The 27,768-nt window shown below is 26.9% G+C and overlaps 1 protein-coding gene across 2 annotated transcripts; it reads left to right on the top strand.

Moving 5' to 3' along the window:
* The first annotated feature begins 14 nt into the window (after positions 1 to 14).
* LOC105847296 (syntaxin-binding protein 4) lies at positions 15 to 26,296 on the top strand. Of its 2 annotated transcripts, none has more exons than XM_065814594.1 (12): positions 15 to 211; positions 7,923 to 8,179; positions 8,254 to 8,372; positions 8,466 to 8,562; positions 8,701 to 8,780; positions 16,681 to 16,821; positions 17,195 to 17,326; positions 17,479 to 17,592; positions 17,755 to 17,798; positions 20,074 to 20,168; positions 25,726 to 25,783; positions 25,957 to 26,296. In XM_065814594.1, exons 2-12 carry the CDS (start codon positions 7,990 to 7,992, stop codon positions 26,009 to 26,011), a joined length of 1,125 nt encoding a protein of 374 aa, XP_065670666.1. In that variant the 5' UTR covers positions 15 to 211; positions 7,923 to 7,989; the 3' UTR covers positions 26,012 to 26,296. The 2 variants fall into 2 exon arrangements, with proteins under 2 accessions (XP_065670666.1, XP_065670665.1); XM_065814593.1 differs by having other exon boundaries at positions 17,476 to 17,592.
* The last annotated feature ends 1,472 nt before the right edge of the window (positions 26,297 to 27,768 follow it).

The raw sequence follows: 27,768 nt of genomic DNA, 5'->3' as shown, positions 1-27,768 counted from the left end.
TAACATGATTTGTTTAAGACTATTTCATATACACATAATTTATTTATAAGAGACTTGAATAAAATGCAATTTAATATAGAATGGAGCCAAAAATGTTTTCTTTTTTGTAAATGAAGAATGGAACAGAAAATAAAAAATAAAAAAAGTTTTCTTTATAATAAAAACAAAGCTTTTGTTTTCATCAAACTAATTTAGAGAAGCAAGCAACAAGGTTAGTGTATATTTTATATGCATTATATATTATTGTTGTTGTTGTTGTTGTTGTTTTTGTAGTTGATGTTGTTATTATTATTGTCATTGTTTTAATCATTATTATATAAATATAATATATATGTTATTGTTATTATTATTATTAGTAGTAATAGTAAAAATAGTTGTTGTTGTAGTGTATATATAGTTACATATATGCTGTATCAATGCGTTAAATATTAGTTAAAATTTAAATCATAAAGAGGAAAAATTATGCATATATGTACTTATATGTGTGTGTGTGTGTGTGTGTGTATATATATATATATACACTTACTAGTATTGCATTTCTTTATAACATACAGCTTTTTTATAAAAAGACAAAATGGCAAACCCTCAGTCAATGTAGTGGCACTCCTTCGTAGCAGCAGGCTTTGAGATATTGATGTATGTACTAAAGCCCCTTGCAGCAGGCTATTATAATGTGGCATCACAGTGCTTATCTAAACATGTATTTGTAGTATATTGTATGTGTATATTTATATTTATATATATATATATATATATATATATATATATATATATATATATATATATATATATATATATTAAAAATATTTTAAGAAATTTTAATTGTTTAAGATATTTAAAAATAGCAAATAAAAAAGTATTTTTAGCCTTTTAGAAAAATATAATCTAATGTTAGTCCTCTTATCATACTAAAAGTATTGGAAAAGGTTTGGTAGCTATTGCATTACATTTAGAATAAGTTTTACTGCACTGAGTGCAACATTAGGTTCCTAACAATTTTGGAAGGATTGATTTTTTTTTTCTCAAGCAATTTGTTTAAAGTCAAATAGAAATAAAAGTATAAATAAAACTATGTGTTTTAATGAAGATGAATTTACTTTAATTGTTATATTTAAATTAGTATTGTCAAAAGTTTAAAATATTGTCAAAGGTCTTTTTTTCCGTTTTCACCTTTAAAAAAAATTTAAGAGTCTAGCAAGTTTTCTTTAAAAACATAATCTTCGCCATTTAAGTTTTTCAATGTTTGCTTATGTATTTTTTTGCACTGAAAAAAATCACAATTGTTTTAAGATAACATTGATAGTTTTATATTTGCGGTTAATTTCATATTTTCTTGATATAAACACAATTTTATTGTATATAAAAGTATATTGTATCAATCTGATACAATATACTTCCTAAGTATATTGTATCAGATTGATGCAATATACTTAGGAAGGAAGAAGTCTAGTTGTGAATGCAGCATGAATCTTTTTGGATATACAAAAACCCAGTTTGTTGAATTTTTCAAAAAGCTTTGCAACCAATTGTTTGCAATTAGGGAGCTTGCAATTTCCTAGGAATCCACACTACACCAAAAAATGCACAGCATGGCTCTATTTCATCTCTTGTCATTGCTCTTCTTCTAATTCATAAATCATACAAAAGTTATTGTGATGGTTTTTTAACTTTCTCTCTATATATTCTGGAAACAGCAAAAGCGGTCATGCTGCAATGTTAAAAGTTCTGGTTTGGAACCAAGAGGTTTAAGTTTTGATGCAGGTTTAAGACCAATAAGCAAGATTGGAAAGGCATGAATTTCCTGATTAAATGCTCCTTTGCAGTGCTCTGTGATAAGATTGTTATGTCTTCTTGAAGCATATTATTGATTTAAAAAAATAAATTTCCTTTCTTCTACCTTAAAACCATCTGTAAACATCCTGCTAGAGTAGTTTGGCAGGTTCCATAAAGCTTCCATGATTTATCTGAATTACTGGCCATTTTAAAATATTTTGCGTACGCTATATTAACATCTTCGCTTTCAACAAACTACTCCACTATTAGAGTTGGAAGTTACTGGAAGAGACAAGATAAAGATTGTAGAGCAAGATAACGATTGACAGACGACTTAAAAGATTGCAAATTATATTAATCAGGAAAGCAAGATGAAGGGAGCAAATTCCAAAAAACTGATGTTCGAGGAAAAAAAATAGACGATTAAGAGTTTTTGGAGCTCTTAGGAACACTCACAGAAAAAAGATGAGACTCAATTGAATGACGAGTAACACGAGAATGATGATGTGGTAATGGTTAGAGGTTGGCTGCAAGAGCAGGTCCAACTTTGTTTACAACTTTACGTTTGTTTAACTAACAACTAACGTTGTTTACAACGTTAGTTGTTAGTAAACAATTGTTTTGTAAACAGCTAACGTTGTTTACAACGTTACAACTTTGTTTACAACTTTGTTTACAATGCACCTTGTCTAAAAGAGAAAGGGCATCATTAGAAGATCCACCCCAGATATGGTAACAGTATTCCATACAAGGCCGGATTTGAGATTTATAGAGATAGAGAAAAGAATCTGGAGTAAAAAAGTGTTGAGCTCGATAAAGAGATGCAACCTTAGCAGATGCTAATTTTTCAACGGATTTGATATATGGTTTCCAAGAAAGATCAGAAATAAGAGTTAATTCTAGAAAATGAAGGGTAGATGACTCATTGAGTACATTACTGTTCATAAATATAGGAAGATCTAAATTAATGCAATAACGATTAGCTGAAAGAAAAAAAAGTTTTATCAGAATTAAAGTTCACCAGCCACTGCGAACCCCATGCTGTAGCAGAAGTGAGATACTTTTCAAGCTCAAATGCCCCCTCCGAGCAATCAGAGTGTGTTCGCTTCTTATCATGACAAGAATAAATGATAGTATTATCAGTGAACAATGCCACCTTAGATGTGAGAATATCTGGAAGATCGTTAATGTAAATTTAAAAAAGTATAGGGCCAAAGATTGAACCTTGAGGAGCCCCTAAAGTTACAGGATATGAAGAAGAGTGCTGTCCATCAAGGACAACTTTTATACTATGATTAGAAAGGAAGGATTCAATAATCTTAAAGATGTTACCAGATACACCATAAGAAGAAAGCTTAAGAAGCTTTCTTCTTACGGTGTTAAAGCTGGAGAAGACCAGCATGCCAAACTTTATCAAAAGCTTTAGAAATGTCAAGAGCGATGGCCTGAACCTCTCCACCTTTATCTAATACACGATAAAACCTATCGGTTAATACTGTTAGTATATCAGCTGTAGAAAGATAAGATCGAAATCCATATTGATGATCAGAAAATAAGTTATTAGATTCAAGGTAAGAGATTAAATGTTGGTTAATTAAAGATTCAAAAACCTTGCTTATGATAGGAAGAAGACTAATGGGACAGTAGTTAGACAAATCAGATCGCTCTCCAGAATTTTTGAAAATGCCACTTTCCAAAAGGCTGGAAAACAAGACTCTGATAAGTACTTGTCAAATAGTGGCAGTACTTGTCAAATAGTGGCAGTACTTGTCAAATAGTGGCAGATAAGTACTTGTCAACTAGTGGCAAAATAGTGGCATAAATGGCAGCTCCGGAGAACACTTCTGCAAGACTATAGCAGGTATGTTGTCTGGAATGCAAGCTGTGGAAGAGTCTAAGCAGGAAATCACTTTAGATACAGAAGCTGGAGTGATACAAATGTCAAGTGATGGATCAATCAGTTTGATGGCTATGTCAGGTAGAACGCAACTAGTGGAATCAGGTGATGATATTAATGAAAAGTTATTAGCAAGCAATTCAGCTTTGTCTTTAGGTGAGGTGACAAAGTCTGAACCATATAAGAGAGGCAGAATAACAGATTTATTCTTATTTTTAATACTGTTAAAGATTCTCCAGAAGTCACGAGAGCCTGATTTTTGTGATGAAATATGAGATTTTATGACCTGAGAATAGCTGGCTTTAGCATTAGATAAAAACCTTTTTATAATGGTTTCTAGCAGTAATAAACAAACGTCTGTTTTCTGGAAAATTGTATAGCTTATAAATATGGAAGTAATGGTTTCGGTTGGAAATTGCAGCAGCACAATTTGAGGAAAACCATGGAGAAGAGTGCGGCTTAACCTGGAAACGTCGAGAGGGAATAGAAGATTCCATGTCAGTCATGGACAGGAAAGGCGTGCAATTGCACTCCAATCTTGACCATGCATGTAATTGTTTTTTTATCTTGATGACGCTTTTTAGATTTTTAGAAAACCGACAAAGGAAAAAAAATTTTAACAGGCGAAACTATATAAAAAAGAAAGAAATCTTAACAAAAGAGAAAAAAAAAACTCTAAAAAAAAAACAAAAAGCTAATATAAATCTGAAAAGCTAAAACTCTAATAGAAAATTATTTTTATTTATGCTTTGCAGTTACGTTAAAATTAAATAACTCGTCGTTGGTTTAAGGAGTTTCCAACTGATTTTGTTTATATTAGGAGAATAGCAATTAAATCTTTTTTTCTTTTTTTTTTAATGTCTAAATAAAAATAATTATATGATTAACTTTTATTTATTTATATATTTTTATATATCAATTAAAAAAAGAATAATAAGAAAATAGAAAAAAACCTCAAATAAAAAAATAAGATTTTTTTAAAATTCTCCTAGTAGTTATTAACCTTTTAAAACCAATGCGACGAACTTTGATCTTTTCTAATGTTTTTATAATATTAGGCGAACTCTTTTAAATAAAAAAAAATTTTATTATCATTTAATAAAAAACTAACTTTATTTAAATTATCAAAAACTTTATTGAAACGCATTCGTTGTCGTCATTGTTTATTATATTAAGAACACAAATTGTTTTTAAACTATTACATTCATCATTAAAAAAATACTTAAAATAATAAAATTTAATGAAATTTTTTTTTAATATTTTTGATAATTTATTTAATGGCATTTTAAAACTTTATTTGAAAGCATTTAGCTTAGTGTAAATAAATTTTATTAGAAAGTTTACATAGCATAACATATAGCATAACAAAAAAGAAAAAAGACTTTGTTATGTTTCCGACTATTAAATTTATGGAATCAAAATGTTTATTAAAAAAAATCCTTTTCATTGTTGTTTATAAAAGTAATTGTACAAAGTTTTTTAAAAACATTTATGTTCATCATAAAAAATATACTTTTTAACAATATCTTTCAATAATTTAAATAAATGTTTTTTATAGTAAACAATCTTTTAAAGGAATGCCTAATTACCTTATACTTTATTTAACGCATTTTTCAAACGTTTTCAAAATTTTAGCTGTGGTTAAGTTGTCGTAAAAAAATATTAAATGCGTGGTCTGGAATAGAGTGCGATTGCACGTCTTTCCTGTCTGAATCCACGAAGTTATGAATCCACGAAGTTATGTAAGAAGACGAATCCACGACTGAATCCACGAAGTTATGTAAGAAGCACATTTGTCAGCAGGAAGGCGAAAGACTTCTACCTAAGGGCCATTACAAAGAAAATCACAGAAAGAGTCCCTGTCATCTTTAATGTTAGTTGTAAGAGATTTGATGATAGGAGGTTTCTGATAATGTAGAAGAATGAGATAATATTTTTTTAAGAAAATATGCATAGAAAAATATATCAGCAGATTATTATAGTATCCACATACATAGAAAAATATATCAACAAAAAAAGACTTTAAATGCTCTAAGAAAATTAAGTCATTGAAAAGTTAATTCGTCTCAGTGAAAGGCTGCTTGACAATGATGAAGAATTCGCAATCATTTATCAAACAATGAAAATTTTTTTGTCATAACTTACTACCTATAGGTTTTAAGTATCAAATATGTCAATTATTTGTTAAAATGAAAAATAAAAAAATATAGTTATATTTTTATGCGTTTTTTTCTTTGCAAACTGGTATTTAGTATTTGGTCAAATAGTTTGCAATATTCTGCTGATTACATAATAGTATAAAAAGTAGCCGAATAGGCAGAGTACCGAATAGTCACTGAATATTTGTGATCTCTAATTTGGATTCAAAATAAAATTTTCAATAATAAAATTATTCTTGATCAAAAAGTATTCTTGAACAAGATACTTTGTTGAATTTCCCATCGACATTGATTTTACAATTGCAAAGATTTAAAATTATAATGGTGAGCTTTTTGAGCATAGGAGATAAATTCAAGCAAAACAGACTAAGGTGCTTTGATGCTGTAGTTTTTTTTCTAGCCATTTGAATATTGTTAAATCTTTAGATTCTGTGTTTCAGAAAAAAGACTTTTATAGCAGCTTTGTGAATCTTGATTCTGGAATTTGTTTGCATGCACAACCATTATGCCAATTATTTGGATTTTATTGTTAGATAAAAATTCAAAATGATTTTTCAACTTAATTATCTATAAATAGCTATTTTTAGTTTGATGCCCATAGTTTTATGTCTGTGCCTCTCCTGTCCCAATATAGGATCAATATATGTCATGACCTGGGCAGGGATCAGTTTAATATTATGACCTGGACAGTTCAGATTATTAAAATAAATTAAGATTTTAATTTATAAATTATTACGATTATATAAATAATAATTTAATGTATAGATTGCTTGTATTACTGGTATAAATTGAGGATTATATATATATTGAGTCTATTAGATTACTTTTTTCTTGTAATTTTTTGCAGAGATATTGAATTTTTTATTTTACTTGGCAGAAGAAAGTTTTTTCTTTTTGTAAGTCAACATCTTTATAGATTTTTCAGAGGGATAATATTTTTTCCATTTTTGCATCTATTTTCAAATATACAACATTGTTATTTTGACAATTCAAAATTACAACTGAGTTTATTATACTTTTAAACAAGGCTTTCATTTGTAGTTAAGAGAATGGAAGAAGCTATTCTAGGGCTGTAATCTTGTCATTGGGTAAACATTAGCCAAGGTCATATGAACATAATTTGAAGAAAAGTACCAGATGTAAAAGACATCACTAATTATCATAAGCACTATTATCATAATTCACAGTCAACTTTAGGTCATTTGACCACAGCATGTGTGGTATTTTAGTAGCTGCAAATATAATTTCTATTCTTCTGCATTGCCTAAGATTTTAGGTAGCCCTAGTACATAAAGATTGCATTATGGTTTTGCATTATGAAAAAATATCAACCTTGCTTAAAATTTTATATCTGCTTAAAAGATATTTTTTTTATATATTTTTAGAAATGCTGTTGCTTTTTTTTTAATGTCAATATAATAGAAATTGATTGTTTTAATGTTTTACTTATGGCTAAAACTTTACCTAACTTCCTTTATGTGTTTGTAGTTGATATGTTACCACAAAAATAATTATTCCTTCAGATACTCTTAAGTACTCAGATTTTAGAGATTTGGAGAACAATGTCCAAGAAGTAAGTTATTTTTAATGAAAACTTCTGACCAATTACTGATAACCCCAGTTTAATATATGTACCAATGTTTTAAATTGAAATAAATAAGACAATTTAAATAGGTTGAAAATTTAACCTATAGTGTGATATTTGTTCTTAACAAATTTTTTTTGATTTTATTTTAATGTTGTATGTTAAATAATGTGCAAATGTAAGGATTGCTTTATATTTTATATAGCTGTATGTCAATTGTTACATATCAGTTACAGTTTTTGGATTTTTTTAATTGTATTTATGAGATAACATTTTATAAAAACTGAAAGAGCAGAGTTGATGAACACAGCTCTCTTCTTGTGCTGTGTTGAAAATGGAGTTTTTTTGAATTGATCATTTTATTTGCCTAGTCTTCAATTCTTTTTTACTGATACCATGCATGAAATCTAACATCAATTTTTTTCCATTGTTCATGCATGAAATAAAACTACATCTTTTTTACTATTCTATTTTATTTACTGTTCTATATACAAAATTTTATGTTTAGGAAAACTTTGTTATATTCTATTGAATATATATAAAGAAATAATGCAAGCTAAAAAGTGTTGAATTTTATGCCAGAATATAGTTTTAAACCTAAAAAAATGGACGAAAATAAGATCTGTAAGCAATCAAATTCTACAGATGATACCTATTATGATCCTGCCCTAAATGAGCTTCTAGAATTGATGGAAGATGTCAGCGAGACTTTCAATGACTTAGATATTAATGAGACTTTCGATGATTTTCAATATTTATCAAGTGGTAATATGTAAATTTTTTATTTTTCAATAGGCTTTATCAATTTAATTATTTTTTAACTTATGTTTTATTTAAAGAGTATATCAGTACAGATCAAGAGAATCAAGAAAGAAAACATATATCATCATCAAGCCATTATGTATCAACATTATCTTTGGATCCTATGCTGCGTGTCAACATTGATCAGTTAGAATTAGTCTGTGCTTTCTTTAAATTTTCTATTGACAAATCATCATCATCAGAATATTTCATCATCAGAATATTTGAAATTAAATTGACATTTGTTTAGGCATTGCATCAACTTGGTATATCTCCTTCAGATTCAGAAAAAGAAAAACTAAGAACAAGATTAAAAACTTTTAGTAATGGAGATGTTTTTTATGGAGGTATTTTAAAAGCAAATTTTTGTTTTAAAAGTTAAATTTTTTAAGTTTGATTTTTAAATTTAATGTTATTTTAATTTTTTTTTTACCAAATAATTGTTTTATTTTGTAAAATATTTTTTTCTAAAAATATATTTTCAGATTTTGTGGAAGCTGTTAAGGATCTATTATTAAAAAGTTCAAGTATTGTTAAGTCACCAAAAAAGTCTTTTAATGAACCGGTAAGTGATAAATTCCTTTTATAAAATTGTTATACTATATATTTATTAACAACTCTAGTTATTTGATAAAAAACTTGACTAACAAATACAAACAAAGAGCCATGAAAGTTTTTTACTGCTTATTAAAAATATTTTATATTTTCTTACTGTAATAGAATGCAGGAGGTTACAACAATTATTACAGAAAATAAAGATGTTTATATAATAAATATAATTATTTTAGAACATTTAAATCTGTGGTTCCCAACCTTTCTGATGCTGCCACTCCTAGATATTATTTATATTTTAAATGGGGTTCCAGCAGAGGCTCACAATTTTTTTAGATATATAAGCCACTGCAGTTGTGGATTTGTTGATGCCTCTATATCACTACTGCAAAGACATAAAAATGTATGAAATGTCTAGATTTTTAATACGTAAAATAGTATGACTGAGTGGGATAAGAAGGTGCATGTTAGAAAACAACTTTAAAACTAGATTTGCTTGTCACATGGACAGCATTCTATACAAAGGCATGAACAAAGCAAGCTGCACACTGATGGAGTCCAGTCCTATTTTGAAAAAGTTATATTTAAAAAAATTGATGCTCATTTGAAACAGATGTAGGAAGATTTAAAGAGTTTAGGATCTAGTTTAGAATTTTTGAAATTCTTTTATTTTAAAATTTTTGTATATTATGAATCAATCAATTTTGTTTTTAACATTTATATATAATAAGTTTTTTTTGGGGAGAAACGGGCTATAATGTAAGGTATCCTTAGTTATCAAAAAAAAAAAAATTTTTTTGTATTCGAAGGCGAGATTAAAAAATTTTGCTGTAAATTATTCTTAGCATATAAAAAATTCAAATATTTTCTATTATTTTAACTTCATTAATTGCTTTTTATTTTGTAAAACATAAATTTGGATGATTTATAGAAGTTGTATAGTACATAAGTGACATTAGGTAAATCCTTAAAACTATAATAATACATATAAAATTTAAAAATCACTATTATTATAATAGTCAGGTATTATTATTATGATAGTCAGGTCAATTGTTTGGTTTTCATGATCACCCTACTACTGGTAACATGTAACCCAGTGCAACCATGTCCTGCTGTCTTGTGGGATTCGCTTTTTATTCAAAGGTTGGAAGGAGTTTGCTTCCTGTCATAAGTACCATATAAAATCAGCCATACCTAATATATAGTTTTTAGTAATATATAATTTATTTTTTTGGTATCATTTGTAAAGTTAGAGGTGCCTTAGTTACTGTTTTGGCTCACTTGTAATCTACTTTATTTGTATATTTGTGTTCTATCTAAACCTCTAGTGCAGTGTTGGTATTCTAGTCTTCTCCATAAGCTTGTTTCATATGGTGTACCTGGAAAAGTTTTTGAGATTATTTAATCATTTCTTTCTAACCATTTTAATAAAGTCATCTTTGAAGGCCAACACTCAAGGTTCTACCCTTTGTCCTGTTTTGTTTCTTATCTACATTAATGATCTTCCTAACAACTTTACATCTAAAATAGCTCTTTTTGCTGATGACTCAACTTTATATTCCTGTCTGGACAAAAAGTCTTCTCTTTGCGATCGCTTAGAACAGGCAGCCGATCTTGAATCTGATATTACTTCTGTAACAGATTAGGGCCCACAATGACTTGTAAATTTTAACTGCAACAAAACTTAGTTATTTACTCAAAACAACTATCACAGTACTGTCAACATTCCTATATTAATGAATGACAATCCTCTCACTGTGTCCTTTTCTTTATGTCTTCTTGGATTATCATTTACTACTGGCCTTTCATAGAAACCATATATACAATTGATTGCTAAATTAGCGTCTGCTAAGGTTATTTCTCTTTATCGTATACACCATTTTTTCTCTCCTTATTCTATTCTCTACCTCTACAAATCTCTTATTCATCCCTGTATGGAATACTGTTGTCATATTTGGGCTGGTTCTTCTAAAGATGCTCTTTCTATCTAAACAAGGTCCAAAAACGCATTCTAATCGTGGTTGGACCCGCTCTATCTGCTAAGCTTGAGTCTCTTTCCCATCGTCGTAAAGTTGCATCTCTTTCTTTTTTCTACAAATACTACCATGGTCACTGCTTAAAGGGGCTTTCCTCTCTAGTTTCATCAACTAAAACTCATTCTCACTTGACTCGTCATTTAGCAAAGTCTTATTCTTTTACTATATCTGTCCCTACATGCTCTAAAAACTTTTATTCATCTAGCTTTTTTTCCCTGCATTTCAACCCTTTGGAACTCTCTCTCCCATCTTCATGTTTTTCTGACTCATACAACCTTCAACTTTTTCAAGTCTTTTGTCAACCGTTTCCTTGCTCTATAACTCTATTCTTTTTTTTCTAGTAACTCCCAACTTAATAGTGGTTGCTTGCAGTCTTGTTAGGGGTGAATCAGAATAAAATTGAGAAAAAAAAAGTTCCGTAATCTATTAGTAGCAAAGTTTTCACTGCTAAATACTTCTCAATGATTTTTGAACCTTTATCTGACACTGCACACTGTGATCAACTTGCAATAATCATTCAGTATGTGAGCAAGAAAGCTGTTATGTAAAAAAGATTTATTGGGTTTGGTTCATCTTATTAGTAAGTGACCGGGGTTGATATTTTTCTGGGTGTGGGTTTGATAAAATAAAGCCGGGGCCAGGTTTGTGACCGGACCGCATAAACATTTATACATCCCAAAGTATTATTTTTTTATTCAAAATTCATGTTATATTTTGTATATATATGCATATTTAAACATCATTGTGATCAACATGATCACGATCATCTGTTATATTTTGTATATATATATATATATATATATATATATATATATATATATATATATATATATATATATATATATATATATATATATGCATATTTAAACATCATTATGATCAACATGATCATCATTATCATCAGCAGCAGCAGACTTTTGCTTTCCTTTTTGAAGCTGTTACTCTAATATAAACAATCCAGAGCATTTTCTTTTCTTTACTAAACCTCATTCATACAATATCTAAGGCACTCTCTTCCATTTTTTTTTTTCTCAATTTTTTTCCTTTCATCTACCTTTACCATTTTCTCCAGAAGCTGCTACCTCTCTACATGCTGATACCTAAATCACTTTAATATTCTCTAACAAATGTTGTTTGATACAATGTTTTTTTCTAATCTGATTAAGATTTTTCTCATTTTCTTGTCCTGTTAGAGTCACACCACACATCCATCTGATGGTTTTTTCTTTCAGCTAACACTTCACCATATAAACACTAAATTTTATATAAATATGAAAGGATATTGTATGCCAACATCTAAATAAGTAGCAAGCGTATATTTATATCTATAAAATGTATGCATGGAGCACATCTTGGAAACTTTTATTCCTTCTGTAATAAAAATTTTGAAGCTTTTATTCCTACTCTTCAATTTTAAGTCAAGCCTCATTCTACTCCACATTTTTCACCATCTTGAGCAGTTGTGTTATCAAACAGTAATCATTTTTTTCATCTTTTTTACAAGAACCTCTCTCTTAAGAACAAAAGTCCTTTTATTATTCCAAGAAGTCAATGTAAAAAAGTCCTGTCTGATGTTAAGCTCTGATATTCTCAGTTTACTAAATCTTGCATCTTATCTCAGATGTTAGGTTCTAGAGAATTTAAATCTGATCTCTCTTCTGTAGCAGCAGTAGAGGCTTGCAGTGGCTTGTGGATTTAAATTCTGGACTTCCACAACTGAAAATCCACAACTTTTGTTAGACAACAAAACTTATTTAATGCAAAAAAATATGTAATATTGTTGGCATTCCTATATTGACAAATATCAACCCTCTTAAACTCAGACAAAGTCTAAAAGCACATTTTAAATCTAATTAGACCTGCTAAGTTTGAGCCACTCTCCCATTGTTGTAAGGTTGCATTTCTTTCTTTTTTCTACAAATGTTATCATGGTCAATGCTCAAATAAGCTATCACCACTATTACAGTAAACCAAAACTCATTCTTACTTGGCTTCTTATTTAACAAGTTGCATCCTTTTACTGTATCTGTCCCTTAATGCTATAAAAACTTTTATTAATCCAGTTTTTCCCTTGCACATCCAAAAAATCTTATAACTCTTACCCATCTTCTTGTTTTCCTTTTTTCATAAAACCTACAACCCAGTTGTGGTTGCTTGCAATCTTGTTGGAAGGAGATTTGAGTTTAAAAATATATAAACATATGCCAGTATTTAATAAATAGTAAATGCAAGTGTAATTTATTATCCAAAAAGTATTATAAATTTTTTTCTTACCCTGGCTATCAACCCCTACTAAATCTTATAATTTTGCCAGGGCTGCGTCTGCAAAAAGTCTCATTTTTAGCTGGGTACGGGGCCAGGGCTCTGGCCACTTTTTTTTAGAAATAGGGCCCCAAATATTTTTTTTGCACTCAAGACCCTAAATCTGGTCTAAAAAATATCGCTTAAATTTAAAATGATAATCTGTACACTGCAATGACTAGTCAGAGCTTAAATTTAAATTTAAAAAACAAAGCCACTGACTAAAACATATTAAAGAAATTCTTTCAGAAGGTCTAATGGCGACCCCTGGCAAATTGTCAGGCGAACTCCGTTGGGGTTGTGACCCACAGTTTAGGAACTGCTGGTTTAAAAGCATTGTAGTTTTTAAGTTTTCTCAAATTGATACAAATTTATATAATTCATTATAACTAATATATAAAATATATAATTCATTACATATTATAAAAATTATTATGCAATAATAATTTTTAATATTAGTGCAAAATAATTTTATATTATATGTATGAGTTTGAGCAAAAGAAAAAAATAGCAATTATAACATTCAAAAAGAATGTTTTAATTTTTCAAATGTATTTTTAAAATGGTTTAATAATATTAATAGGAAGACATGACTAAGAAAATGATTTACAATAAAATATTATCAATTTATTTTTTCATAATGGCATTTTTATAAGAAACTTATTTTTATTTAAAAAAATAATAAGTTAGTTTTATTTGATTAAAAACATTTTTTTTTTCAAAATGCATTCTTTTAATTTTTTTTTTGCAATAACCTTTGAAAAGTCATTCAAAAATGCATTTTTAAAAGTCTTTAAAAAATCATTGCAGTTTATTATGTAATAATTAATTTAACACCCTGTTTGCACCCTGTTAAAAGTATTTTAAAAAAAGACCCCACCCTATCAGGGTGGGGTCTTTTTTCAAAATACTTTTAACTTTAAGCAAAAAATAACAAAATGATCTTTTTTTCTAAATAAAATTTTTTCAAAATCATGATTAACCATTTATTTTAGTGAATTTTTAATGTTAATTAATTGTTATTTTAAATCATGGCCAATGGACTCACATTGACATAATTAGTGAGTTAATGTGGGTCTATGTCACCAAATAAATAACTTTTATATCCTTTTATATCTTGAAGTTTACTTACCACAGTTTTGTTCACTATTTGTTTGAATATTTTAAATTCATAACAGTACTCTACATATTTTGCTTATGATGCTTAAAGTTTTAAAATAGGAGTTGTATGCTGTAGTAGTAGAGCGCATGCTTTATAAGCATGAAGTTCTGAGTTCGATACTCACCTCCGCTTTGGTAGTGCTGCGCTCAACTTGTTTCTCAGCGCATTGGCTTTGTTCTTCTAGGTTCGTATTTGAAGTTAAAGAGTTAAGAGAGGATTGCAGCCACAATAAAGTAACCTTCTTGATTGTAGTGGTCCTCTCAGCCTTGGAGATGTAAATAACATAAAATTCCTAAATATGATCTCTCTTATGTGACAGCATGGGGTTTTCAGTGAATTTTAACCCAAACTAAACTCAGTTATTTACTCTTAGTGTTTATTGCAATATTAATGATATTCCTATATTGATGAATGAACCACTCTTACTTTAGTGCTCTTACCTTCTCAGATTATACTTCAATATTTATGATACTTTCATAGAAACCTTTTATGTGGCTGGATAGCTTAATTAGTTAGAGCGTCAAACAAAATGTTAAAACCTGGACTGTTATACAATAAGAGTTTAAATCTAGCCACCGCTAACTCATGCTTGAGTACTACTTCATTACACAAAAATGTTGATCGATAATGAACACTACTTTAAATTAATCTATTTGTGGCTGTTACTATGCGACGCTAAAAATATCTTCGGATTTAAGAGCATTGTAGAGAGAAAAAAAAGGCATGATGTTTAAATAAAATAAAAATAATAAATAAAAATAAAAATATACAATCCGTTTTTTTCTATTAAGTATTTTGAAGTGTTAAAGTTTTTCTGTTTATTTTGTATTTATTGGTTTCATTTAATATACATTTATAAACATAATAGACTTTTTAAATTTTAATTATAGGTATTACTATAATTAAATTTAAATAATATTATAATATCTTGTTATACAGTAATTGTTTTTATTTCATGATATTTTGTTATGTTTACACAGTATATAACTCTTTGCAACTTTTCTTATCTGTGTATATATTTATCAAATTGTTGTTTGAAAACTAATTGTTTTCATTATTATTATTATATAATCATCTTTTTTTTTCATAATCTTTTATTGTCTTGCATTCATGTCTCTTTCCTTACCAATGACGCTTATAAGGCTAGAGCTGATGTTGAACCTTGGACCTCTTGGTTCTGAACCAGAACTCTAACCACTGCGCCAAGGTCACAAAGTTTAAGATTAGTAACTTAATAATTGATTGGGAACTTAAAAACAATAGTATAACATTTGTAACTTAAAAACAATCTTATAAGATTATTAACAAATTCTAATAGCGTATAAAAGTAATAAAACTAAATGTTGTCATTTTTAATTTATTATCCTCACTTAAGTATTTTTTGTCTTTATCCTCGTGACTAATTTCCTGAAGCATGTTAGTATTTTATTTATTTAATATAAAAATCAATAAATGAAATATTGATATTATTATAAATTGCCTTTGAAATTCCACGTACAGTGGAGATTTTAAGTTTATTTTCCATAATCTGCAGACAGTGGAGTAAAGAGATAAAAATCTGTAGTTTGCAAATTTTTATTGATTCATGAGTTTTAAAAGAATTTTTTTTTTTTTCAAGTTAAGAAATAAGAAATTGGTAACATAAATACCAGCTGTTATTGAAATAGTAGTGACAGAAGATAACAAATATCATAAACACTTAATGTTCTATTTCATATAATAGCATTTTCCAATGATTACATTATATCAAGTATAAGTATAGTATGCCAAAAAAATTTTCTATAAAAATCAAACGGTTTGGTAAAAATATGCTAAAAAAGTGTTATGTATCATGTGGCAAATGTTGTTAAAAAAGTGTGTGTGGTTTTTTAATGTATTATCCTCCTCAAGGATGATTCGGCTACTACAATCGAGGAGGCTACTTTATTGTGGTACAACCCTTTCTTAACTCTTGTTATATATACATGTTGTATGTGCAAAATATGTTTTATAAAATAATTTTTTTTTATTAGGTGCTTTACTGCAGTAGGTTGCTGATGCTAAAGCTATTTTTCTAGCTGACAGTACAAAAAAATTTTAATTGTTTAATGGAAATGTCAAAATGATGCTGTTGCTAATAAATATTAGCAACAGCATCATTTTGAGTTTTTTATAAAAAGTTTCCTTATTTTAAAATCAACACTCAAAAAAAAATCTTTTTTCTGAGTACTGAGTTTAAAATAAGGGAAAATATAAACTATTAAAAAATGTTTTTATAATCTTTTAGAACTTTTTTTAGAACATTGGTGTCAAGTTTTTTAAAACTTTTCTTTTTTTTAAAACATTGGTGTCAAGTTTTTTTAATGTTTTATAGAGGTTTGATAAAGAAAAATGAAATATATTACAAAGATATATATGTGAATTTAAATTTGTAGGGAGCAAAAAGAAATTCCGTTGAATTTGACAATAAAAAATCTGATAAAGCTGTTTACGCAGAAATACATAATATTGAAGAAAAATGTGATAATGATGGTAGTAATCTAACAATTATAGATGAGTTGAAAAATATAAGAAAAGTATACTCTTTTATTTCAGTTTTTTAACATAGTTTATTTTATTTTTTAACATAGACTGTTTATTTTATTTTTTAACATAGACTGTTTATTTTATTTTTTAACATAGACTGTTTATTTTATTTTTTAACATAGACTGTTTATTTTATTTTTTAACATAGACTGTTTATTTTATTTTTTAACATAGACTGTTTATTTTATTTTTTAACATAGACTGTTTATTTTATTTTTTAACATAGACTGTTTATTTTATTTTTTAACATAGACTGTTTATTTTATTTTTTAACATAGACTGTTTATTTTATTTTTTGATAAATTTTTAACAGGTAATTTTCTATTATTTTTTACTGATCTATTTTTCTAAAATTTTCTTTAGCAACTTAAATTAGTAAACAATGACTTTAACTTCCTTAAACAAAAGAATTACTACACAGAATCAAATAAAAATGTTTATGAAGAATCAAGTATAAAAACAAAATTGAAAAAGGAACAGTCCAAACCTGATCAAGTAGTTTTTCTTTATTTTTTATACATTTCTTTATTTGTTTAAATTATTTATTTTCAAATTAGGTTTTCATTTTTTTTTTTATTCATTTTGAATATACATTAATGTTATAACATCTCAAATTAAATTTAACTAATTTACAATTTATCCAGCAGCCATTTTGTGAGTTTAACAAGCAACTTGCAGCAATAAGCTCACATTTGAAAAAGATTGAAGCTAGTAAAAGATCATATGAAGTTGCTGTTCATAAACTTTTAAAGTTTACTGAGGTGTGTATTTATTAGTTAATTTAAATGTGTGCATTTATTAATGAAGTGTATTTACTAATGAGGTGTGTATTTATTAATGAGGTGGGTAAATATTGTTGATTGTAGAAATTTTCTACAATCAACAGTTGAACTATGTTTACTATTTTATAAATGTGTTTTTAGATGGTTCATATGTTTACAGAAAGTGAATCAAAAAAGATTCTTAAGTAAGATTTCAATTTATTTTGAAAGTTTTTTCCTTTTTTCTTTTCTTTTTTTCTTTTGGTTTATTAAACCAAATAAATATACCAGTTTTATATTGATTATATCAGCATGGCGTCATCAATCATTGATCATATAACCAACCATCATGGTGTCGTGTCATCATGTCAAGTTTCATATCAGCATGGTGTCATCAATCATTGATCATATCAACCAACATAATGTTATTATGATATCATATCATGTTTCATATGAATTAATTTATAAATTTTTTTTAATATTTAAAAAATAAAAATGTTTTGACTTTTATTTATCAAAAATGATAATTTTTTATGCAATAAAGTCTAAAATAAATTTAAATATAAAATGAGTTTTTAAATACACAATGATTACTTTTGAAATTTTAATAAATTTTGTATAAATTTTATATTTTTAATCATTTTATATAAATTAGAATTTTAAAAGCTTTTTACTTTGTCATTTTTGTGTCACTTAGTTTGTCATTTTTGTGTCACTTAGTTTGGATTTGATTTTATTAAAACCAGTATCATTATTTACTATTTTATTAAAATCATTTTCAGATTTCCATTATAATTGTGTTTTAAGCAGTTCTTTTTGAGAGACTGTGACTTAGATTCCTTTTTTATTTTCCCAGCTGATAAATATGGTTCTTAGTTTATCTCCTAGATGTATCTAGACATGAAAGGTTTTCTTGTTTTGTATTGTTTTCTTATCAGGTTTTCCTTTTTTTAGTTCAATATTAAGTTTTTTCATGTTAAGGCTTGCGTTTTTTATCTGAAATTTTTTTAAATAACATCTTTTTGCGATTGCAAAAAAAAATTTAAAAAGGATTAAACAGAGGACAAATTCAAATAATCAATTCTTTTATTTTATCTAAGAAACTAAACTCTGGTGAATTTCTAGCAAGTCTTTAATATCAAATAAAATATAAAATTAATTTGATATTTCTTTTTTTTTTCACAAGATGATATATTTATGTAAACTAGATGTCTAACTTGCCGGGTTTTATTGGACAAAAAATGAAGCCACTTTTTTTTGTTTATAAATATATTCCACCATTTGTAGAAAGGGCAAGAGCTGAAGCCATTGGAATAAAAGTTAAAATTTTTTTTAATAATAATAAAATAAAATAGAGTTAATAATAAAATAAAATAGAATTAATTTTAAAAATAATAAATAAAATGGAATAAAAGTTAAACATTTTTTTAACTTATATACCATTGACATTCAAAAGTTCCCAATAAGTTACAGATAATTCAAAAACATGTTTTAATAATTATAAAATACTTAAAAAAGTTTTTTATGAGCCTATGTTTATTAAAAAGTATTATAATTCATAAAAATGTTTCAAAAGTGTCTGTCGTTTCACTTTTCTATTTAAAACTTTTATCTCTTTCTTATCGTAAATGAATTTAGGAATCATAAATTATTGTTATACTAGTATTCTAATTTCCTCAGAAAACTTTTACATAATTAGAATTTATATTTAAAATACATTTACTTTATTTAAGAAAAGAAAAGTTAAATCATATTTGTTTACAAATTTAATCCGCCATTTGTAAATAGGGAAAAAGTGACTTTACTTTTCGGATCGAAGTTAGATATCTAGTTTATATAATATATCATTAGTTTGAATAGTTAAACATCCAGCAGATTTTACTTTAAGTTAAGTTTACTGGTGTCTTACACAAGTTTTTACTGGTTTCACACAAAAACTCTATATCTTCCATTAGAATTCAAATATTTTTACTAAAACTTTAAATCTTCTTTTAAAACTTTAAATCTTCCATCAAAATTAAAAAATTTCCATGAAAAGTTAAACTCTTGAAATGATCAGATGGTCGATATGATGTTGAAGTATTTTAGTAATTTAAAAGTTTAGCGCATGTGATTAAAAAACCTCTTAACCAAGCAAAATATAACATATTTTAATTAGTATTAAAATATAAATATCTTTAATTAAAAATGAAACATTAAAAAAAATGATACATGAATTTAAACTTGTTTTACAATTATTTACCATTCTTCATTTACAAAACGGTTTTACAAATTTCTTTATTGTCAAAGCTTGGTTAATTAAGAATGAAACTAAAAAGATAAGTTATTTATAAATTTTGTACCAAGTTTTGCTCTGTTATATTAATATAGTTTGAAGAGGTGAGCAAAGCTGTTCAATTAAAACTTTAATGTTACAAGTAATTACAATGTTTTGATGTGCTAAATAAACCATAAAAAAAACATTCTTATGTTGTTTTTTAGTGGTCAGACTAAACGATTGCAAAAGAAGTTAACAAAGCTATGCAACGATTCTCAAGATATTATAAAAGCTGTGAAACTTATACTAGATGATGAGCGTAAGATTTTTAAATATTTTTGATTGTTATTTCAAACTTTCAAATAACATCAAATGCATTTGCAATAAACTGTTAAAATTTGATGCAGGATTTGAGGCTTTAGTATATGATAGAAAACATGTTGGTGTGTATAAATAAATAAATATATATATATATATATATATATATATATATATATATATATATATATATATATTTTTTTATATATATATATATATATATATATATATATATATATTAAATTACAAAAAGGTCACCCACAACACTAAATTTTTAAAACTTTCTAGAATTTTTTGGACTGTTTCTGAATGTTTTTAGAAATCTTTAAAACTTTATAGAAGTTTATTTCCGGAGAATTTTCTGAAGTTTATGGAAATATTATGAATATTAGCAAGATTTTAACTATATAAGCTGCCTGATTGAACATATAGAAGTACAATGGCATTTATATTTTTTGCTGTCTTTCGTAAGATAACAGCAGGATACCACTTAAAATCGAACATGTTGTTCACTATCTGTTTCTGGGAAAAATTCTCCCAGAAACAGAATCCATGAAAAGGATTGATGGTTGAGAAAGAAGTAATGGGTTTATTCGAGTAGTGCAGGCAAAACTGTATCAAGTGTTGAAGATGTATGATAAATATGTAAAACAAAGAAAACAATGAATGAAGTTTTTGACATCACAAAAAAAGATTGTAAATGGTTCTGCAGTGAGCACAAAAGATTGTATCATCTTCAGATTGAAAGGAAAGGACTGGTGACTGGTCAGGTATATGAATGGGAAGACAGCTAGTTCAAAAGCTATCCATCTATCCATAAGAAGAAAAATATCTTTGAAGCCTACTTCAACAACAGTAACAGCAACATCAACAAGGTCAACTTCCAAATCCAAGTCTGAGGCAGAATATCAAAAGTCTGAAGATTCAGAGGAACAGTCCATCAGTACCAGCAAGAACCATAGCGAAATCAAACTGCAACCAAACTAATAACGTTATTCAAAGTTATCAACCACTAAAGTAGCAATCATTTGTTGACAGTTATCTCAAGATTAAATGTGTTTGTGATAATTCCTGCCACACACATCTGGAAAGTTTGAAACAGAAGTTTATTTCCCGGGGGTGTTTTGGAAACTATTGTTCAACCAACTGGTATTTGGTTCTTCATCCTATCATTATTTGCCATTACCAATAGAGTTGCAAAAAAAACCTTTTTTTTTAATTGTGTTTTTTTTTGCAAAAAAAACATGTTTTTTGTGTGTTTTTTTTGTTTTTTATAGTTTTTTTTGTTTTTTTAGATTAAAAAAAATTATTTACTTTTATTTAATTTCTATTTTTATTATAAATGTAATACAATATATAATAGTAACATGATATATGATAAATATATAGTACATCACTTGAAAAATTTATTTTTAATTAACAAAAGACTCTGTATTCTGGCTTTCTTGTTCATTAAGGTCTTCTATTGTAAAGTCAAATCCGTATTCTTCAGAGTCACTTGATACCTCTGACTCTAAACTCTGTGAAGTACCATTGTCCAGAAAAAATTCTTGGCTTTGACTTGTTGATGATTCTGCATTACATTTTAGATTTTTGAGTTGTAAATTATGTGATATAAATACTAATTTTGAAGCTCTGTCATTTGTTAATCTATTCTGTTTTTGATTGTGGATCCAAGATTGTCTACTAAATGATCTTTCGACTGCAGCACTTGTTGGTGGAAGTAATAAAATTTTACTTGCAATATTTGATAGTATTGGAGCACAAAAACAACATATTCCCTTCCACCAACTTACAGGAGATGAATGTTTTACTGAAGCCCATATAAAAGGTTTTGCAAAAAGTCCTTCGTTTGATCTATAATCAGCCAAAATTCTCACCCAAAATATCTCACCCAAAATTTTGTCATCACATTCTTTAATAGAAAAATCCATTTTTCCTAATTTATGTAGCGTTTCAATGGCATCAATCTAAAGAAGATGTTTTAAATAAGGCATCTTAATTCATTTTAAATATAATTTCCTTTTTTTTCAATTAATTCAAATGAGGATTAAATTCTAAAAATACTCACCATTTCATCTCCAGAGATATGACATCCTTCATAACGTGGATCCACTAAATTTGCAGCAAGATGAATGTTTCGAATGTAAAATTTCCTTCTTTTGGCAATTATTTCCATCATAGCATTTTCCTCGCTTTTTAGAATTGGACTGCAAAGGATATTGTCCTGAAAAGACTTTTCTAAATCTGAAAATGTTTTTGCAACAATGGAGAGACTTAATTTATCTCCTTCAACTGCTGCAATGGCTATGGCTATTGGTTTTGATAACTTTATAAACCCATCCACTTTATCCCAGAACACTTCTGACAACAATAGGTTTTGAATAGGCTTAGCAAGAGATTTTTCTTCATCGTCAATAGCTAATCCCCGTAGTGCTAATCTGTTGTTATGAAGACTTTCCATACAATGTATAATTGAAGCCCATCTGAAGAATATATTTATTTATAATTAAATATTTATTTGCATAATGTTATTTCCATACTAAGTATTATGATTTATAATGTAATATAAATTTTTTAAAAATTTATAATAATACTTTTTATGTTTTATTTTTTATGTTTTTATGTTTAATTTTATTATAAAATTAATTTTTAATAAACCTAGTTGTTACTGGAAGCTTTAGTGATTGTTGAATGATTGTTGAAAGATACTCTTATTAGTAGCTGAGCATTACAGTGGAATAAATTTGAGCATTACAGTGGAATGCAGAGAAGTTTTCTTTTTTTACCAAAAAAACAAGAATAACATTTAAAGGTAATTAGAGCATGCCTTAAGGTGCTGCAATTACAATAAAGTTTCATAAATTTGAAATTTTTTTGCTCTGTTTGTTTTAAACTGATAAACAAGATTTAAAAAATCTTTCGTGTCATCCGTGCATCATCATAAATTTTTTTTGTTAAGATTTCTGTGCCTTGTGATTAAACATAAATATTGGAATGTGAAGTGTTGAGAGATTTAGTGGAATGTGAAGTGTTTAGAGATCTAGTGGAATGTGAAGTGTTGAGAGATCTAGTGGAATGTGAAGTGTTGAGAGATCTAGTGGAATGTGAAGTGTTGAGAGTGGGAGGGAAGTTAAGTGGAACTAGCTTTCATTTTATGACAAATTTTCCTGACTGAAATTCATTGAGTTTAGAGTGAAACTGACTAAAATTCATTGAGTTTAGAGTCAATTTAAGGGAAATAGTTATTTTGACAGTTGAACATGTATCAGTTTGACTTGTCAGAATTTTATAATGGGTATTTGGGAATGATGGTTTACTTTATTTCCATAGAAACGTGTTAAGTTCTGTAATTATTTGCAAATAATGAAAGTCATCAAATTGCAGAGTTTCGTCAAAAGCTGAAGTTTTACAAAAAAATGCAGGAAATGTCCAAGCTACTTCAATGAACTTTGTAATTTTAGATCAGCTGGATTTTAGACTGATTGTAAAGTGTCCGAAATTTTTAATTTATGTATCATTCTACTCTACATCTACAATGAATTTTACAGATAACAAGAAATCTAAATGGGTATAAAAGAAATGCTTGGATTTAAAAATTAAGTTCTAACCATGCTTTAGTGAATTCTGATCATGCTTTAGTGAATTCTGTTCATGCTTTAGTATAATAATAGAATAATAAGTTGAACTCAAAGAAAAAAATTGAAATAACTATAAGGTGAACTCTAAATATTTTTTTTTCAGCCAGTTTTTTAAAATATGTCACTCAATAGACATGTTAGTTAATTTTTTTTTTCAATTTTTTTTTTTTGCTTGTGAAATATAAAATATAGTTTAGTATTTTTTAAACAAGTGCTTTTTGCGCAATAATAGTTTAATACAATAATTTTTTGCACATAAATTTTATAATTTATAAAACTTTTTTTATAAACATGAAAATAGTTAACAGGTTTTTTATAAATATGAAAATAAGTAACATTTTGTTTTTATAAACACGAAAATACATAACAGATTGTTTTTATAAACATGGAAATACATAACAGATTGTTTTTATAAACATGGAAATAAGTCACAGGTTGTTTTCTAACTTTTGTTTATTATACTAAATAATTTTATTGTTTTGTAACTTTTACTTATTCTTAAAAGCTTTTCTGTTTCAAGTAACTATTTCATATTTCATATTTGTTTATTTATTTCCTTGCTCGTTTTTCAGACCTAGCACTAGACTAGTTTTCAGACCTCAACTTGTACGCAGAGGTTATGGGGGTAATAAAAAATTTTGTATAAAATAATAAATATACACTTTATCTTTATTGTCCACTTTTTAAATAAAAATATTTTTGAACAATATATTTTTAAAAATCATAGTAATTCAAAAAGTAACAATTTGGCAAGAGAGTACTTGATGAAGTACGAAACATAAAAGAAGCTGTTTTTATAATTGTTTTAATTTATATAATGACAAATGGCAGAAGATTAATAGCAGAATCAAGAAATGTGATGCATTATGTGGCCTAACAACATTTTTTATAATAAAAAAATTGAATTAAAATAGCGAAAATACATTTTCACAACTTTAGTTCAAAGTTTTAGTCACAGTTATAATATATAAAAAAAGTACTAAATTGAGCAGATAAACAGTTTTATTTCTCTGATATTTTTCTAAAATACATGTTCAAAATATTTGTTTTGGAATAAATATATACAGTTTTGGAATAAATATATACAGTGGCAATAAAAATTACTCTTTATATTCTTGAAGAATGCCAATTTTTAATTGTAGTACACCATTACCTTCTTTTTGATACTTTGAAACTTTTTGATACTTTACAACTTCTTTTCATAGTTTTTTCGTATTTATATTTTAATCAATTAATCTAAGAATTCACCTGATTTACTATGAAGTCTCAAAACTACTCGCTAATGTCCAAGTTCATTTAAATTAAGTTTAATGTATTGATAATAATAAAAATGGCAACAGATGCGTAAAATTTCTTTATAAGTTACTAAAGATAAATGTGTATGACGCAAATAAATCTAAATCTTTCAAGCTAGTTGATATCGGTACAAACGCCATATTTAATTTATCAGAAGCTTTGGAAAACTTGTGGCTAAAAGAAATTTTGGCAAAAAATGATTGTGATGTCTTATCAAGAAATTACAATGTGTTTAAAATTCTAATTACCTTTGGAATTTTTGTCTTTTTTGATTATTTAGAAAAGAAAAATAATGAGTGCTCAAATCTCAATCAACTTAAATCTAATTAGTTAAATTAAATCTTTCAATATTATTTTTGTAAATTAACTCTAAAATATTTTTATTCTTGGGTTAAAAAAATAGTTTTTCTTAGTTTATCCGTGGTTCTGTCATATAATGAGTTTTAACTCTTCGTTATTTAACGGATCACTTTTTTTTTTAAACTGGTCTATATAGACTTTTTTTAAAGTACGTTAACTAAAAGTACGTTTCGCATAAAGCAAGTTTTAAGGATCTCACTTATTTATACCATAAACAGGTTTTTTTAAATTTTTATTTTAAATTTAAAATTTTTGTTATAGCTTTGCCCTTTGGATGGGAGGAAGTTTATTCTCAAGATGGTCATCGTTACTATATTAAGTAATTGCTGTTTTTATTTATATTCTTGATAGTTAGTATAACTTTATAATTTAGTTTTAATTAAATTTTTATTAATTTTTGTTTACAATTGATATCCATGAATATTATATTAATAATTTTCAATTTCTCACAAAAATATTCTATAAAATATAATGATTGCTTATATTGTTTAGTCACATGACAGAGACGACGTCATGGGTGCATCCTGTCTCCGGTATTCAACATTAATAGTTTGTTTCAACTTGATGAAACTATAATTTTAATTGTTGTTTTTATTTTATTTTATTAAAGATGATTTTTTTAGATTTGTTTAATTTTGAATTAAAGTTCATCCATTTCCTTTTAATTACTCTTAAAATAGTGTGTGTGTTTTTTTCATTGTTTCTTTTAATTTTTATTTATATATAATCTGATAAAAAAATAATTTTTCTAATTAATGTTGAAATTAATAAATTGGGTTATTTATAAACTTTTTTAAATGTATGGAAGTTATTGAAATTTTTGTTTTTTTCTTATGTTATTTTTATATACGAGTTATCTTCAGCCCCCTTTTTGCCAATGTCTAGTATAGGCAGTTGCTGGGGGGCCTGGGTGTTTGGAGGGGCCATCTGAGCAGTCTATTTTCAGACAATATTCAAATAATTAGTACTTTTCATAAAATGATCGGTATTTTTTGTTATTCAGATATCAGTAAATTTTGATCAGTAATTTAATAATTTTTGCCCGATAAAAAAAAACAAAAAATCAGTAAACTAGATAAAAAGATCAGTAGATTTATTAAAATAATCAGTATATAGTTCTAATATGACATGATAAACGTGCAGCGAGTGTACATACATCGAATAACTTATGTAAAACATGAGAGGAGTGTACATACATAGACTGTGGATTTTTTGTTTGGGCAGGCGCACTATCCGTCGCCTGATGTTCAATCCAATATTTGCTTCCCGACGCATCAATGCGCACTGTCCCGGGCGCATTGATGCGTCGGGAAGCAAATATTGGATTTTACTTACTTTTACTGAGAAAAAAAATTTTAATATTTTTTAACCGAAACATAAGTTAATAAAAAAATATTTATTTCAAATTTTTTTAATTTGCCTTTTAAAGTGCGGAATTTTTAGGGGTAAAAAAGCCCGGGTTTTCACTAAATCTCTATATTACATACGGCAATTTCCGAATTTCCTCAATTTTTTTGCATTTTATCAAATAAATGATACATTTTGTAAATTAAAAACCAAAAAAGTAAAAAAAAAAGTTTGGATCATTGGTTTTGTGTGTCCGTAAAGATTGATTGATTAGACCAAAAACTGGCTACAGAGGTAGCCACTTTTTATTTATAAATTTTCTACAATAAATAGACTTTTTAAAAGTGAAATAACATTCTGGCTAACTCTGTTGTAACATGGTATAATACCAATTCATTGTAGTGGGTTTTATTAAAAACCGGTTAGTTAATAAGTATAAAAAAACAACACTAGATGCGGAGCGGTACATTAGTTCCTTGTCTACATACATAAGTTACGACTTTATGCTATTTACACTGTGAGTTTTTACATTTTTAAAAGTCTGCCTTTTTATTTAATAAAAATTTGTGAAAAAAGAAAAAAATTGGTTTTAATTAAATATAAAACATCAAAAACCAACAAAGTTAATATCTCTTGTAAGTATAATTATGATCGGATCATCTGAAATTAATGAGCACAATGACATTATCGGATCATCTGAAAATGAAAACACTGATTTGCCATTTTATTTCTATACTGACTTTGAATTTACTGATTAAAATTTTATTTATATTATTTTTACCTTTTGATTTGAACGAAATTATTCATGTTCAGATGTTTCTCAATTTTGGAATGTTGGTTCTTACATTTTATGCAGCATTTTTAAACAAAATTTTTATTAACCACTTAACCAATTAAAAGATTTTACGGATAAAATACGTTTTATAACAAGAAAACATTTCAGCTTCTTATATATTA

The sequence above is a fragment of the Hydra vulgaris genome, chromosome 12 (assembly GCF_038396675.1).
Source record: "Hydra vulgaris chromosome 12, alternate assembly HydraT2T_AEP".
NCBI lineage: Eukaryota > Metazoa > Cnidaria > Hydrozoa > Anthoathecata > Hydridae > Hydra > Hydra vulgaris.
This window is presented reverse-complemented; position numbering and strand designations above follow the sequence as displayed.

Bases quoted from the DNA above. Each gene is read 5' to 3' on its own strand.
- LOC105847296 (XM_065814593.1), top strand. From the start codon at position 7,990: ATGCCAGAATATAGTTTTAAACCTAAAAAAATGGACGAAAATAAGATC. The intron at 8,563-8,700 runs GTATTTTAAAAG...ATATATTTTCAG, and splicing joins TGGAGATGTTTTTTATGGAG to ATTTTGTGGAAGCTGTTAAG. The intron at 17,327-17,475 runs GTAGTTTTTCTT...CAATTTATCCAG, and splicing joins AACAGTCCAAACCTGATCAA to CAGCCATTTTGTGAGTTTAA.